This window comes from Cyclopterus lumpus, chromosome 15, assembly GCF_009769545.1.
Source record: "Cyclopterus lumpus isolate fCycLum1 chromosome 15, fCycLum1.pri, whole genome shotgun sequence".
NCBI lineage: Eukaryota > Metazoa > Chordata > Actinopteri > Perciformes > Cyclopteridae > Cyclopterus > Cyclopterus lumpus.
Window position 1 is genome coordinate 21,856,008 of NC_046980.1, and position 12,350 is coordinate 21,868,357.

The following is a 12,350-nucleotide window of genomic DNA, read 5'->3' on the forward strand; positions in this document are numbered from 1 at the left end:
TATGCAAGGTGGATATCTCCCGAGTGTTTTCTTTCTCATGAGACCAGTATATTAATGTGTGTTTTCTTGAAACAAAAGTGAAAAGACCGACTCGATGCACTGCTGGTTGGCACAGGCAGTTGCCACATTTATTGGAATGAAACAGCAATAAAATGTGAACTAAGATCCCGGCACATATCTGAATGCCCAATGCAGTGCTGCGTACTATGTGGTTAAAACATTTTCTTTTTTTCTCAAAGCCACAAACATTTCGCCAGCTGCTCTCCTTGTATTGTTCTGAGATGTCACTGACAACGAGAAATCTTAAGCCTCGGATTACCAAACTCATTATTCAGTATTACAGATGAGCATTATCACCACACAACAATGCCCAGTAGAGGAAACCTGATGCAACAATGGCTTCTTCTTTTTCCTGAGACAGATGACTGCGTAAAGACAGACTGATAACAGTGCGAGGTTGCAGCCATCGGGCGTGCACGGTAACCGTTCGGCTTCCGAGGTGCTCCGAAGGCAAACATGGATCGACACAAAGATTTTGGATTCATAAAAAAAATGGTTAAATTTAAAGCAAATCACACGCTTGTGCAGCACATGCGCAGTCGTCAAGACAAAGCGAAACATCCAAATGGAGTTCTTGATCAAACTGGCACGTTTTTCCTTCTTCAGCCGTCTTTCCGACATTATAAGGACAGCACAAACTTCCTGCAGAGGAGACATGATGACATATACGTGTTGTTGAAATAAAGCCTATGCATAGTTTGCCAAGCCAGAGTATAATCACTGTAAGCGTTATAAGTGAAATGTTCTCTCACTTTATGATGTCGGGCAGAAGGGGGTCCCGATATAAGCCGTTGTGCAGATACCCCAGAGAGCCGTCAAACGACACCAGCTTGACTCGCTCTGCATTCTGGGCACTCGCTGCGACCTCGTACAGCTGGGAGAGAAAAGCAAAGACGCAAAGAGAAAACACTCGTTCAGTTACACTGATACGGAAAACACTTTCATAATCAGATGAAAAGTGTCTTTCTGTTGCAGAAATTACCTGCTGAGCAACCTGAATTTGGTCGTCCTCTGCATGAAGGAACAGGATTGGACATGTCATCTTCTTCAAACTGCAGAATACGAAAGAACACATACGTTACTGCACTTTACTGGTAATAACTGTTAGCATGCTTATATTTTCATACTGGTTGCATTACATTCAAGTGACTAAATATATATATATATATATATATATATATATATATATATATATATATATATATATGTATATTGTATGTATGTGTGCACATTGGAAGGAAGAAACAGGAAGTATTGTGAAGTGTGTCGTGAACAATGGCTGTCGATGAAGAAGCTGTGGATTAACTTCAAAAGTTGTCTTCTTGTCGGGTGAAAACTAAATGAATAGCTGACCAAATGTTCAGTGAATCATTTAATAATGAACTGTGTTGTATGAGCAGCATGTTTGGATCTTCATGAAAACGTACTTCTCTTCAGTCGGAAAGACGATCTTGTTTTCCGCCCACGGCTCGGGGAAAAAGTACCCAATGCCCGGGAACTTCCAGTAATACTTTCAACAGAAAGAAGATGGAAAAAAATCTGCGTTATGTAGCAGAGCAGCTGCATGAAGTGAATGAAAACAAACATCAAAAGTGACGAGTTGGTTTACCCAGGTAAAAGGATGGACCAGTATCGGCTGTCGAGCAGTATTGAATGTGCCCTCCAGCATCACAGCCGGGACATCCTTCCCTGGAAACAAGAGAAAACAGTCATCATACCGAGAAGCTGGACTCAGTTCCTCTCGTTTCTATTTGCCAAAATGCACTGGTAGCGAAACCTACCTTGCTCACTCAGTTTTACTGCAGTGTTTGTGGCCACTCTGCACAGAAAAGCATCATCATCCTCAGTTTCTCCATTTTGTGCATACATTTTGAAAGAACAGGTTACTCTTTAACTGTTCCTGACGGGATCAGGTTCACTGCAGCCGTGGACTAAATTCAATCATCGCGGTCATCAACGCAGGCCTACCATGTGAAGTAAATGATTGCCGATGTATTTACCACTGCGCTCACTTCCTGTTGATGCATGATGTGTTCCTGAGTGTGGAGCTCTTGCTCTGGTAAGATGTGTAAGTGTTGCAGGCTCTTACATCAAGGTTTAAAAAGTCTCATATATTTACGGGGAGCACGCAAAGCACAACAGTGGCATGAATAAATATTTTTTGACTCGTGTGAAGCGTGCCCTCTACTTGAGGAAAATGCTGTGGATCGGGAGTCTTTCTTTACTGACCCGGTGCCAAGAGAGTGTCCCCAGACGATGACCAGGCTGTTTCCGCTGCGGGCTTTGACCCAGTTGTATAAGTAGAGGGCATCGGTCGTCAGGCCGGCTTCAGTCGGCTCCCCGGTGGAATCTCCGAACCCTGCCATCAAGCACCACTCACTGACACATCCTAGAGGGGCCTCTTCATGGCCACCAGGTGGCGGCCACTCAGAGGGAAACCTGCACTAGACACTGACCTTACATTGAACCACCAGTCTTTTGACTTCCTTGCAACAAACCGCTCATTAAGCACAAGTGCATTACGCTACAGGGAGCTTATGCCTCCAGATTATATTCAATCAATGCGAGACGGTTGTGTATTACAATCAGTAAGAAGGCAAAGGAGGGTGGCGTTGGGAAAAAATGTTTCGGAGAGGAGTCGTTAATCTTCTTTTTCACCAACCTCTGTAGTCCGGCACCAGCACGTGGTAACCCAGCGCACTCAGTACCTGTTGGCACATAACGCTCCTTTGTCATCGGACTGGCAACTGAGACTTGCATATCTTTGTTAGACCTTCAAAAGATGAGTGCGTTTGTCGGGGGGGCGATCACTCACCTTCGCCACTCCCACCCGATGAGTTTCTGCCCTGTTGGAAAGATTCAAGGTCACACAAGTGTCTTAAAATAACAAACCCAGATACGTCGAGCGGTGCGGAGCTTTTACACTCTGCTTCTTCGGGGAGCCGACGACAATACAAATGCATTATTTATCATACCTTGTGCCGGTGTTCCCATGAAGATATATGAAAACTGGACTCCCGTCCCTGAAAGCGTTCTGGTACCATGCCAAGTCCTTCCCGTGAGCCTCTTTCCCAAGTCTTTCAGGAACAGTGTGCCTTGAACAGTTCAGAATAATACACCCGCTTACAGACACAACCGATCACTGGATCATTAAAAAAACTGTTTTTTTATCAACCTGAGGAAAAGAAAGAAAACGTTGAACTTGGCTTCTATACTCACCATACCCCAAGAGAGATTCCTACTTCTGATGTTAAGTACATGTTGATGGTGTGATTAAGGGAGCGATCAGCGGGTCGACTGAGGTCAACAAAGAAAGGCACCCTGACTGCCAACAGGGAAAGAAGAGAGACGGGCCCTTTTTTTGTGAGCAACGTGAAGATTTAGAGAACTGCCCGGACGCAGAGAGGGAAACCACTTACTTCTGTGAGCGTAAACAAGGTGCTGGATTAATTCTGGGACTTTTTTCTGCAAGTAAGGCGACAAAAAGACGATGACAAAGACGGCCGACACTCCTCCTGTCAGCCACCATCGGGACCTGAGAACAGAGAGAGAGAGTCATCGTCACCGACCGACCGACTGTCGTTTCCTCACTGCTGACACACACCCTCTCAGCGTGTACGCCAGTCGGTCTTCGCCGTCCCAAACAACAGATGAATACACGGGAATGTACGCCAAAGCCAGTTGGCGCATGCAGAATTGGTCCGCACATGTCCGACCGGTCTGTGGTTGCAGCATTAATATGGTGGTTGCAGCATTAATATGGGAGATAACTGAATAGTCTAATCAAGAGGGCAGGCTGTTTTGGAGTCGGTCTTTACTCCCTAGAGGCAACAGCAGAAAGGAGGATGCTATTCAGACTATTGCCAACTAATGGACAATACATCCCACCCCCTCCATTAACAATTAACACTCTAATCAGGCCAGAAGAGCCCTTTTAGTCGAAGGCTGATTCCTCCAACAGCCATCAAGCCATCGCCTTTACTTTGCTTTTCACCTCCAAAATCTTTCTCCAAGCCTCATGCCATATTAATGAACTGCCATGTCATAAAGAAATGCATCCTTTGTTTTACCGGACAGCCACATTTAATACTCTGTGTTGTAGTATAATGCAAGCACTACCAACGCTCTGAATATGAACATAATAAGTCACGAGTTTTACTGAAGTTGAGAGAGACATTTTAAATCCTTGACCACAGACGTTCAAATCCCTCACCGCTTCCTGTCCTTTAAAGTGTCCCCTTCAACCCGTTTCACACGTTTTCTTTGCTATGTATTATTACGTATTTAATACAGCTCTGCTCCCACAGAGCTTCGTACTATTCGAGGTGTTCTGCTACTTTTATATCTCGCTACTGCCACAAATGGTTCATATGTGCAGCCCTATTGTCATCTCCATAAAGCTAAACACGCACACGCACACGCACACGTCTCGTGACAGGAGGGTCGGCTACGCGGACGCGGGGATCGAACTCACGGTTTCCCCTTCGTCTGGACTTTGGCGGAGCCCTGGACTTTTCCGGCAGCGGAAGACGACCCGTCGCGCTGGACGACCCTCTTCCTCGGCATGACGCCGGTATTATGCGAGGACACTTTTATTAATTATCGACGCTGACCCCGGGGCCCAGTCGGTCATCGGCTATCCAACAGTTTGACCAAAGTACAGTTTAGTCGGAAGGGGAGGAGCCCGGGGTTGTTAAGGGAGACCTGCTTTACTTAGTGTTAGTTTATGGCCGAGCACGTGACGCGACACGTGACGCGACACGTGACGCCACCTTAAACGCGGCACCAATATGTTCTGTCATTTCCCCCAAAAAATATACCACTAAAGCAGACGTTTAATTACCCAAATAACCTCACACGTGGAAAGCACGTGTGCCCTAATTATGATGCTGTGGTCCGCTTTAAGTTAAATACTTGTTATTTATTGAAAACAAAATCCATTTGTATTTGTACACACAAATCAATTAAACAAATTCAAATTCAAAAATATGTTCTGTCATTTCCCCCCCAAAAATACCACTAAAGCAGACGATTAATTACCCAAATAATAATAAATCCATTTGTATTTGTACGCAAAAATCAATTTACGGAGGCACTTTCTGTATTATCATCCATTTATTTGTGTGTAAATATCTAGACATCTATAATATAATAATAATAATACTTCGAATTTATATGGCGCTTTTCTAGACACCCAAAGACGCTTATATATAGTTTGATATTGCTGGTCCCATTCTATATCCTATCCAATCTGTCCATACATTTGTTCTTGTCTTTCTAATTTGACATGTCGGCACACACATATAGTCAAACAGGGGACAAGCAGTACACAACCTTGCAGCCCCCTCATTCCGCTCTCTATAGCCACACCATAAGTGAGCAATATGCAGGGACAATTTGACTGCCAAACCTTGACCTAACATGTGTTCTGTATGTACAATCGTGTTACTCTGAGCACATCATTTCTGCTGTCCAATACATTATTACTTTATCTTGCCCAACATCTAATGTTCAAGTCAGCACCACGTTCAGACACATACCGAGTGTCTGGTAGTTTATTCCATTTCAGGGAGCAATATGTTATAGATTTGTGGCAGCGGTAACAAACTGTGTTTGGAATACAAACCAATTCTCCATGGGAATAAACAGAAGAAGACATGTCTGGGAGGTTGAGATGATGAGCAGCGATTAGTGCATCAAGCCTGACATGTTCTGGTTCAAATAACAGTAATGCATTCAAAGTAATTATTATTTCACATCCACTTTATTGCACACATTTTAAGAACGTAACCATTGGGGAAGAAATCCGTAATTTCCCATCAAAGCAGACTTGTATGGAATACAATTTGAATGCCCTGGTATGAAATAGACACCAAGGACAAAAGGCATCCATGGCAACAATGGACGAATAAAAGAGCGGCATCAAACTATTCCCCCGTCCTGTTTGACACGTGATCTTTAGGACGTGCAGCACCGAAGTGACCGCTCAGGACCAAAGATGTCACCAAAATAAATAAAGACGACGATGCAGATGATTACTTCAGGAACTGTGTGGCTCAGGCTGTATCAGGGACCCAGCAGAGAGGACACGGACTGCGTTACTGGAGCCCTCTGGTAGCTGATGGGTCAGGTACACTCCAAAAGTGACCTAAACATGTATTACGAACATGAAAAGAGATCTTTTTACGCACATGCGTTTCACCCACCGGTCACTGCCACAAAACTCACACGCACTACACGAACGAGCAGTAATCGTTTTCGACTGACCATCCCATCGCGGTAGGCTGACAGAGACATTAGCGGCTCTTTTGTTTTGTTCCCAGTCTCCTGGTCCACTCCAATCATCTGGCACCTCCCACACTGACCTGCGACCTTTGGGTAATTCACAAAGGGATCCGTTTGCAACACATTTGAACATTCCGTCATGTGTCTCAAAGTATCAGCTCACCACGAATCGAGTTTTGCCAATAATTAAGTGTGGCCAATTATCCTCCTCAAATGGTTCTCCTCCAGCGATGACTAAATTGGCTCGGAAGCGGCTAATGACGTTCTGTGTGTCAAGGAGCTGATCGCCCATGGTGTCGCCCTGCCTGCGGAAAAAGGGAAAACGTGGAAAAGTGCACGTTATTTTGTCAAACGCGCCACTGTCATGTAAATTGCACAAGGCGCCCACGGATCCTGACGTCGTTCACACCGCATGCTCGAACCTGCTGCTCATTAGCTTCTGAATGAGCTCCGCGCTGGCACGGTTGATCATGAGATACTGAGCTTCATTCACCAGGGAGAGGGACGTGGAGGTGGCAGCTAGAAGGGAAAAACTTTATATTACCCCAGTGACTTATTTAATATGGGGAAGACATTCTGATCTGTGGTTTGTGCAGCCCACAGCCTCACGGAGCCTGAAGACTGAGGGTTCTGCTGCAACACTGAGGGTGTAAGAAGTAGATTTCACGACACTAATTGAAACGTGCACTACTCAATTCAATTTGGACAATTTGTATAAAATGTTACATCCCTGCGAGTGTAATTTCATACAGCAACATCAATCTCAACTTTAAAGGCAACGAGATGCCCTTCAAATCGCTATGAAAATGTAAATTTTAACATCTGCAATTCAATGACAACCGGGCAAACTCCATCTGCTGACAAAGACTGTGATACGATCAAAAGCTCCAGCACAGCTGTCACATGGACCTTGTGATAAGATTTTTTTTTTTTTCAAACAGCAATACAGATTGTGATGTAAGAAATTCAAGTGAGAAGTTGTTATTAGATTAAAAAGTGGGAATTGGCCCATCCGGTGAAAGAAGGACCTGAACAACGAAGATAATTTGTCATATTAATGCAAAAATGAATTAAATAATAACACAAAGCAGAGGGCGAGACTCCCGAGAGGCAGATTTCTCAAAAAAGACTGAACAAAATCTCTGCAGCAAAGGCCGATATATATCCTAATTTCTATTCCTTAGTTTGATTCCCGCTCCAAAAACCTCAGAACCCACACTTCCCATAATGCAACTGGGTAGGACATCTGTGTTAGATCCTCCCTGGCTGATTAATACCCACGTCTTTCGAACAGCCAGATTGAACCGCAGGCTTTCTGATGAAAAGCCCAAGCTCAGACATCTTCGGGGTAATTTTCCCAGACTTGACAGAGCTCCTTCACAGACTGAATACTCTGGTCCATCACACCAGAACTGAACTAGATGTATCAAACTGATGAGGCACCAATAGCTACCCAGGGTTATCAAAATCTCCTTTTACAAATCCTCATTGTCTGACTCCACAGCACCCATCAATATGTTCCTCTGAATGTAATAAAGTGGATACTATTTGTGTATTAATTGACACATTAAAATGTTACATGATAAACCGATGCTTTTAAACAGAGTAACCAAGTGACCAGCTGAAGGGAATGTAAGGCCACAGCCACAACAGGTGATATGTGACTCTGGAATGGACGTGGAGACTTTAGCAGTTAAATCCCGCGTAAAGAAATGAAACGAGCCAGGCAGAACAGGTGGAATGCTTAAATAGGTACCTCCGCTCGGCCTCTTCTTCATGTCACGGGTAAAATCAGGACTTTGTCTTATCAGGCGGCATGGCTGTCCAAGGAAGTCTGAGAGCCACGATGCAGCCTCATCCCCACAGTCGACAGCCTCCACCCTGGGGAGAAGGAGGCGGATTATGTTCTGGAGGCCCACCAGGGAAATCTACAGAGTTGGATGCTGCTTATCATTTGGGGCAACAAATCCAAAGCCAAGAATCAGTGGATAAATAGATTTCTTATTTGAAAACGTGTGACTTGTCATGAAGGGATCCAAGGATCAATATCATCTCATGCTCCTTATTAGTTTTTCCATTAAAAGTGGTAAATAAGATATGAAATTGAGAGCAAGGAGACCTTCTAATGCCAATCGAGTGTCGACAGATAGCATCAAGTACAGTTCGGCGAGAGACGGCAGATACGAGGGGGAAAAAAGTGTGGCACAAATGGTATCACAGTATTTCCTGCAGCTGCTGCATTCAGATGTTTTAACATTGCCAGCTCACCTGTCACCGCAAACTTTACTCTGACACACTTGATAGCTCGCGTGCATTTGAGGGTTGTTTTCCAGGGGAACCAAAATGGTACCCATGCCTGCAGGGCAGTGGAAAAAAACATATATATATATATAATATATAAAAACAACGTTTTTGTTAAGCAGTTTGCTTTTCTCCCTTCACCCCCCCCAGCACACCAGTAAGCCGCTGACAGATGGCCTGACCTGATGCCCGCAGAAGCAATTTGTTCGAGGGCAGGTGGACTTGTGGGCGAACGAGGCACAAGCGCGGCTCTCTCTTCTGGCTCAGGCACACGCCGTTTCCATTCACCACCATCCAGCCTCGGTCATACAGCAAACCCAGCGGTCCAACCGGCCAGTCGTGGACCTGCATGGAGAACAGCACAGAGTCAAAATTGTACGGACAGATCAAAAGTGAAAGGGAAAAAAAAGATTGTCGATTCATCGTCTGGGTCGTCCTCAAACCTCATAGGCGCCACATGATTTGATGGGATATATGTAGATGTTGGTTAGAGTATACGCCTCCCTGTGGCCGCTTGAGTCTCTACGTCCAACTCCCCTCGGAGACGCTTCCAAAGGCCTCGCCCTCTCGTCTCCTCCGACTGTACCTCCGGGAGTGATGTCGATCGGAGGCTCTTCACTTGAGCCTTCGCATGCCGCTGTGGCGCCCGCGAGCTTCTCCAGTCTCACCCGGTCCACTGTCACCGGCTTCTCCACGAAGCACTCTGCAACAAAGTTCAGGAACTTTTGACAGTCTTCGAACGTCGACATGTAGCCAAAGGACACGCGCACAGATCCGGTCGGCTGGCCGTCCACCAGGTCGATGTTGTCTCCGCAGACGTGGCCGGCCTCGAAAAGGAAAAACACTGCACCTTTTATTCTCCCCGAACAAGCCCTACACAGAAGTTTGACATTTTTCCTATCACTGTATCTTCCACCTGCAGGTTTCTCCGAATCTGCTGATTGGTGATCCCAAGGAAGGACTGACAGGCTCCGGTGTTACAGAAGCAGCCCGTGCGCACATGGATATTGGACAGACTGGCCATTCTGTCCACCTGAGGAAAAAACAGAGGAGCTGTTTTAATAGACATGCATAAAACATGTGGTAATTAAACTGTTGCGAAACCGAAAAGTGTTGAATGATGTGACCGTGTCTTGTGTCAGTCTGCACCTGAGAATAGCCAATTATCTGCCCATGAGAATCCTTGAGGTTGAAGTTTAGGATTGCGCCCTGTGTGCTCGGACTCTCAAACTGGCCTTCTGTGTACATCTGAGCCACCGGTTGCCCGTTGCCATGGCAAAGGCCCGACAGCAGCATGTAAGTGTAGCGTGCCAAGCCATAGGTGTGCTGTTGGATGTTGTGCATTCCCCCTGAAGACAAAAGGTGGATGAAGACAGGGAGGCTGTTCGCGGTAACCTTGCATGTATAATTATTCTGTTATTACATTTTTTCTTCTTCTTCGTCTATTAACGTGCTGTTACAGTACCTGTGATCCTGTAAAGAGCTTCAAAACCGTGATTTACAGCAATGACGTCCAAGAAGGAAACGGTCCCATCTTCAAATCTTTTATCCGGGAGAAAGAAAAACATTGCATCTTAGAATACAGGAGGGAGCAGCTACAGAACAACTGGGAGCTCTCAGATTATATCTAGGGCTTGACAGGCTCGTACAGTGCTTTACCTGTCAGAAATGTTGGCTGCCTGCACATAATAATCTTCCCCGGAAAGGTAAGCTGCCGCTGTGCCACCTCCGAAGTAAGTCTTCTTTAGTATGCCCGCCGCGTCGTTGCGGACAAGAAGTGCCCCCAGTCCTGTGGGGAAGCCAAACATCTTATGGAAAGAGATGGGGATGAAGTCAGCGGGGCACTCCTGCAGATTCAGAGGGGAGCAGCTGACATGACAGGCCGCGTCGAGCAGCACAAACCAGCGACCCGGGTGCTCACACGCTGGGTAGAGGCGTCTCGCCTGGATGCCACTCGCGAGGCTGAGGGGATACTTCCTCCCCGAGAAGTTGCTCTGCGCCGGGTAACTAAAGAGGTGCGGCGTCTGGCAAGCAGCGGCTTCACCTTTCGCAGGCTGTGCACGGCCCTCCACCTCCTGCGGGGAGACGGGCAGGGCGACCGCCCCACGGCCGCACGCCAGCCCTCTTATTCCAACCGCGGAGGTGTGGCTGTCGGTGAGGTAGCAGAAGTGGCTTCCCCCCTCGCTCTCAGTCGGCGGCCTCCAGGGAAAGCTCTCAGCCACTAATTTGAGTGCGGCTGTACAACCAGAAGTAAAAACCACAGAGTACTCCTCGGGGGTGGCATTAAAATGCTGCAATACCCTGTAAGAAAATGTTCCATTTTAAACTCGTCTCGTTCAAGAAAGTACCATTCAAAGGAGTCACAGGGGCCCTTTGCGAATGCCTCTGAGGGCATGGACAGCCTTTACCTGTATCTGACCCTGTCCACCGTGTCTTGTGTCAGTCTGCTGCTGGGGTGGTGGCTGTGTGGGTTTCCTATTGGGACACATGACGACCCTTAAACGCTTTATGACTGAACAAAGAACACTTTTAAACACGTTTCATGGGACTTTCTCTCACCGTACATGTTCCTTGAAACGTCCTGGAAGTAGTCCCTGACCAGAGACTCTGGGTACAGAGTAGTTCCTGCATGGTCCAGATATGTTATTTCTGTTTACAATGAGAGAGAGTGAGTGTGCGTGTGTGTGTGTGTGTGTGTGTGTGCGTGTGTGTGTGTGTGTGTGTGTGTAAGCTGTCAAACAAGAAACGCCTTGCCTTTGTCACTGCGCATGTCATGGAACACGACCATCATTACCTTTAATCCGCGTGAACTCCTGCTCGACCAGGGCCCGGAGGTCTCCCCCGTAACCGTAGTGGCTCCACGCCGACTTAAAAGTGTCAAACGTGCAGAGTGTTTGGAAATCCATCGGGCGCTTCCCGCAGAGAGCAGAGCGACATTACTTAGTTACATGTTCCAGGGTCGAAGTCTGAAGTCCTCCTCCCTTTGCGGCCCTCGTGCAAACCGTCTCGAGGCTATTGACTTGTAGAGAGGTCACGTGAGTTGTCTGGTCACGACCCCTCACGTGTTTGTTGTGGAGGAGAGACACCGCTGGTAAAAAAATTGTTGACCCCTCCACACACACGCACACACACGCACGCACGTATTTAGCTTTCACGTTAGCTAATGTACAGCTAACGCTAACAAACAACTGCTAACTTTGCACACACGAGGAAGGGCTCAAAGGTTATGACGTTATAATAAATATATTATAGCATGCACTTTATACGTTTACATATGGACATTTATGATTGTATTAACATGTTGACATACATATATATATATATATATGATTATATACACCTATATATATATTCAATATTCAATTTGACTATGTATTATGAAATTGTAGCCATGCATCACTTTACATAGGCATGTTCAACATGAATAGGGGTAATGATGGGTCATATGCACAATGTTTGAAAAGACAAAGCATCTACTGTGTGCTGCTGCATTTCAACCAAACAGTGAAATATTCTGTCACATTAACTTATTTATTTACTCCAAAACATAAAGATAATATAATCCATACACAGAAAAGAAATTTCATACATACAATTTTCCATCATTTGGAATATTTGTCCCTTTATGATAAGATACTTACATACATGAAACTTTGAAAAACAATTGACATTTTTAGATATGTGTGGTATGTGCACACATATAC

At 45.7% G+C, this 12,350-nt stretch overlaps 2 protein-coding genes across 2 annotated transcripts; both read right to left on the reverse strand.

Annotated features, from left to right (window-relative positions):
• Positions 1-100: 100 nt before the first annotated feature.
• Positions 101-4,764, reverse strand: si:ch211-117n7.7 (uncharacterized protein LOC751622 homolog). Its single transcript, XM_034552726.1, has 13 exons — positions 4,535-4,764; positions 3,480-3,595; positions 3,280-3,385; positions 3,036-3,155; positions 2,876-2,906; positions 2,723-2,768; positions 2,290-2,419; positions 1,842-1,879; positions 1,670-1,749; positions 1,488-1,570; positions 1,043-1,112; positions 813-934; positions 101-702 (listed from the first exon to the last, which is right to left on the reverse strand). The coding sequence occupies exons 1-13, from the start codon at positions 4,624-4,626 to the stop codon at positions 681-683; spliced, it is 1,056 nt and encodes a 351-aa protein (XP_034408617.1). The 5' UTR covers positions 4,627-4,764; the 3' UTR covers positions 101-680.
• A 1,266-nt stretch (positions 4,765-6,030) lies between these two features.
• mocos (molybdenum cofactor sulfurase) lies at positions 6,031-11,552 on the reverse strand. The gene is made up of 15 exons (XM_034552371.1): positions 11,441-11,552; positions 11,206-11,295; positions 11,055-11,121; positions 10,306-10,947; positions 10,112-10,188; positions 9,796-9,995; positions 9,563-9,679; positions 9,090-9,473; positions 8,829-8,991; positions 8,614-8,701; positions 8,102-8,226; positions 6,768-6,864; positions 6,509-6,650; positions 6,328-6,432; positions 6,031-6,208 (listed from the first exon to the last, which is right to left on the reverse strand). Exons 1-15 carry the CDS (start codon positions 11,550-11,552, stop codon positions 6,101-6,103), a joined length of 2,517 nt encoding a protein of 838 aa, XP_034408262.1. The 3' UTR covers positions 6,031-6,100.
• Positions 11,553-12,350: the final 798 nt, after the last annotated feature.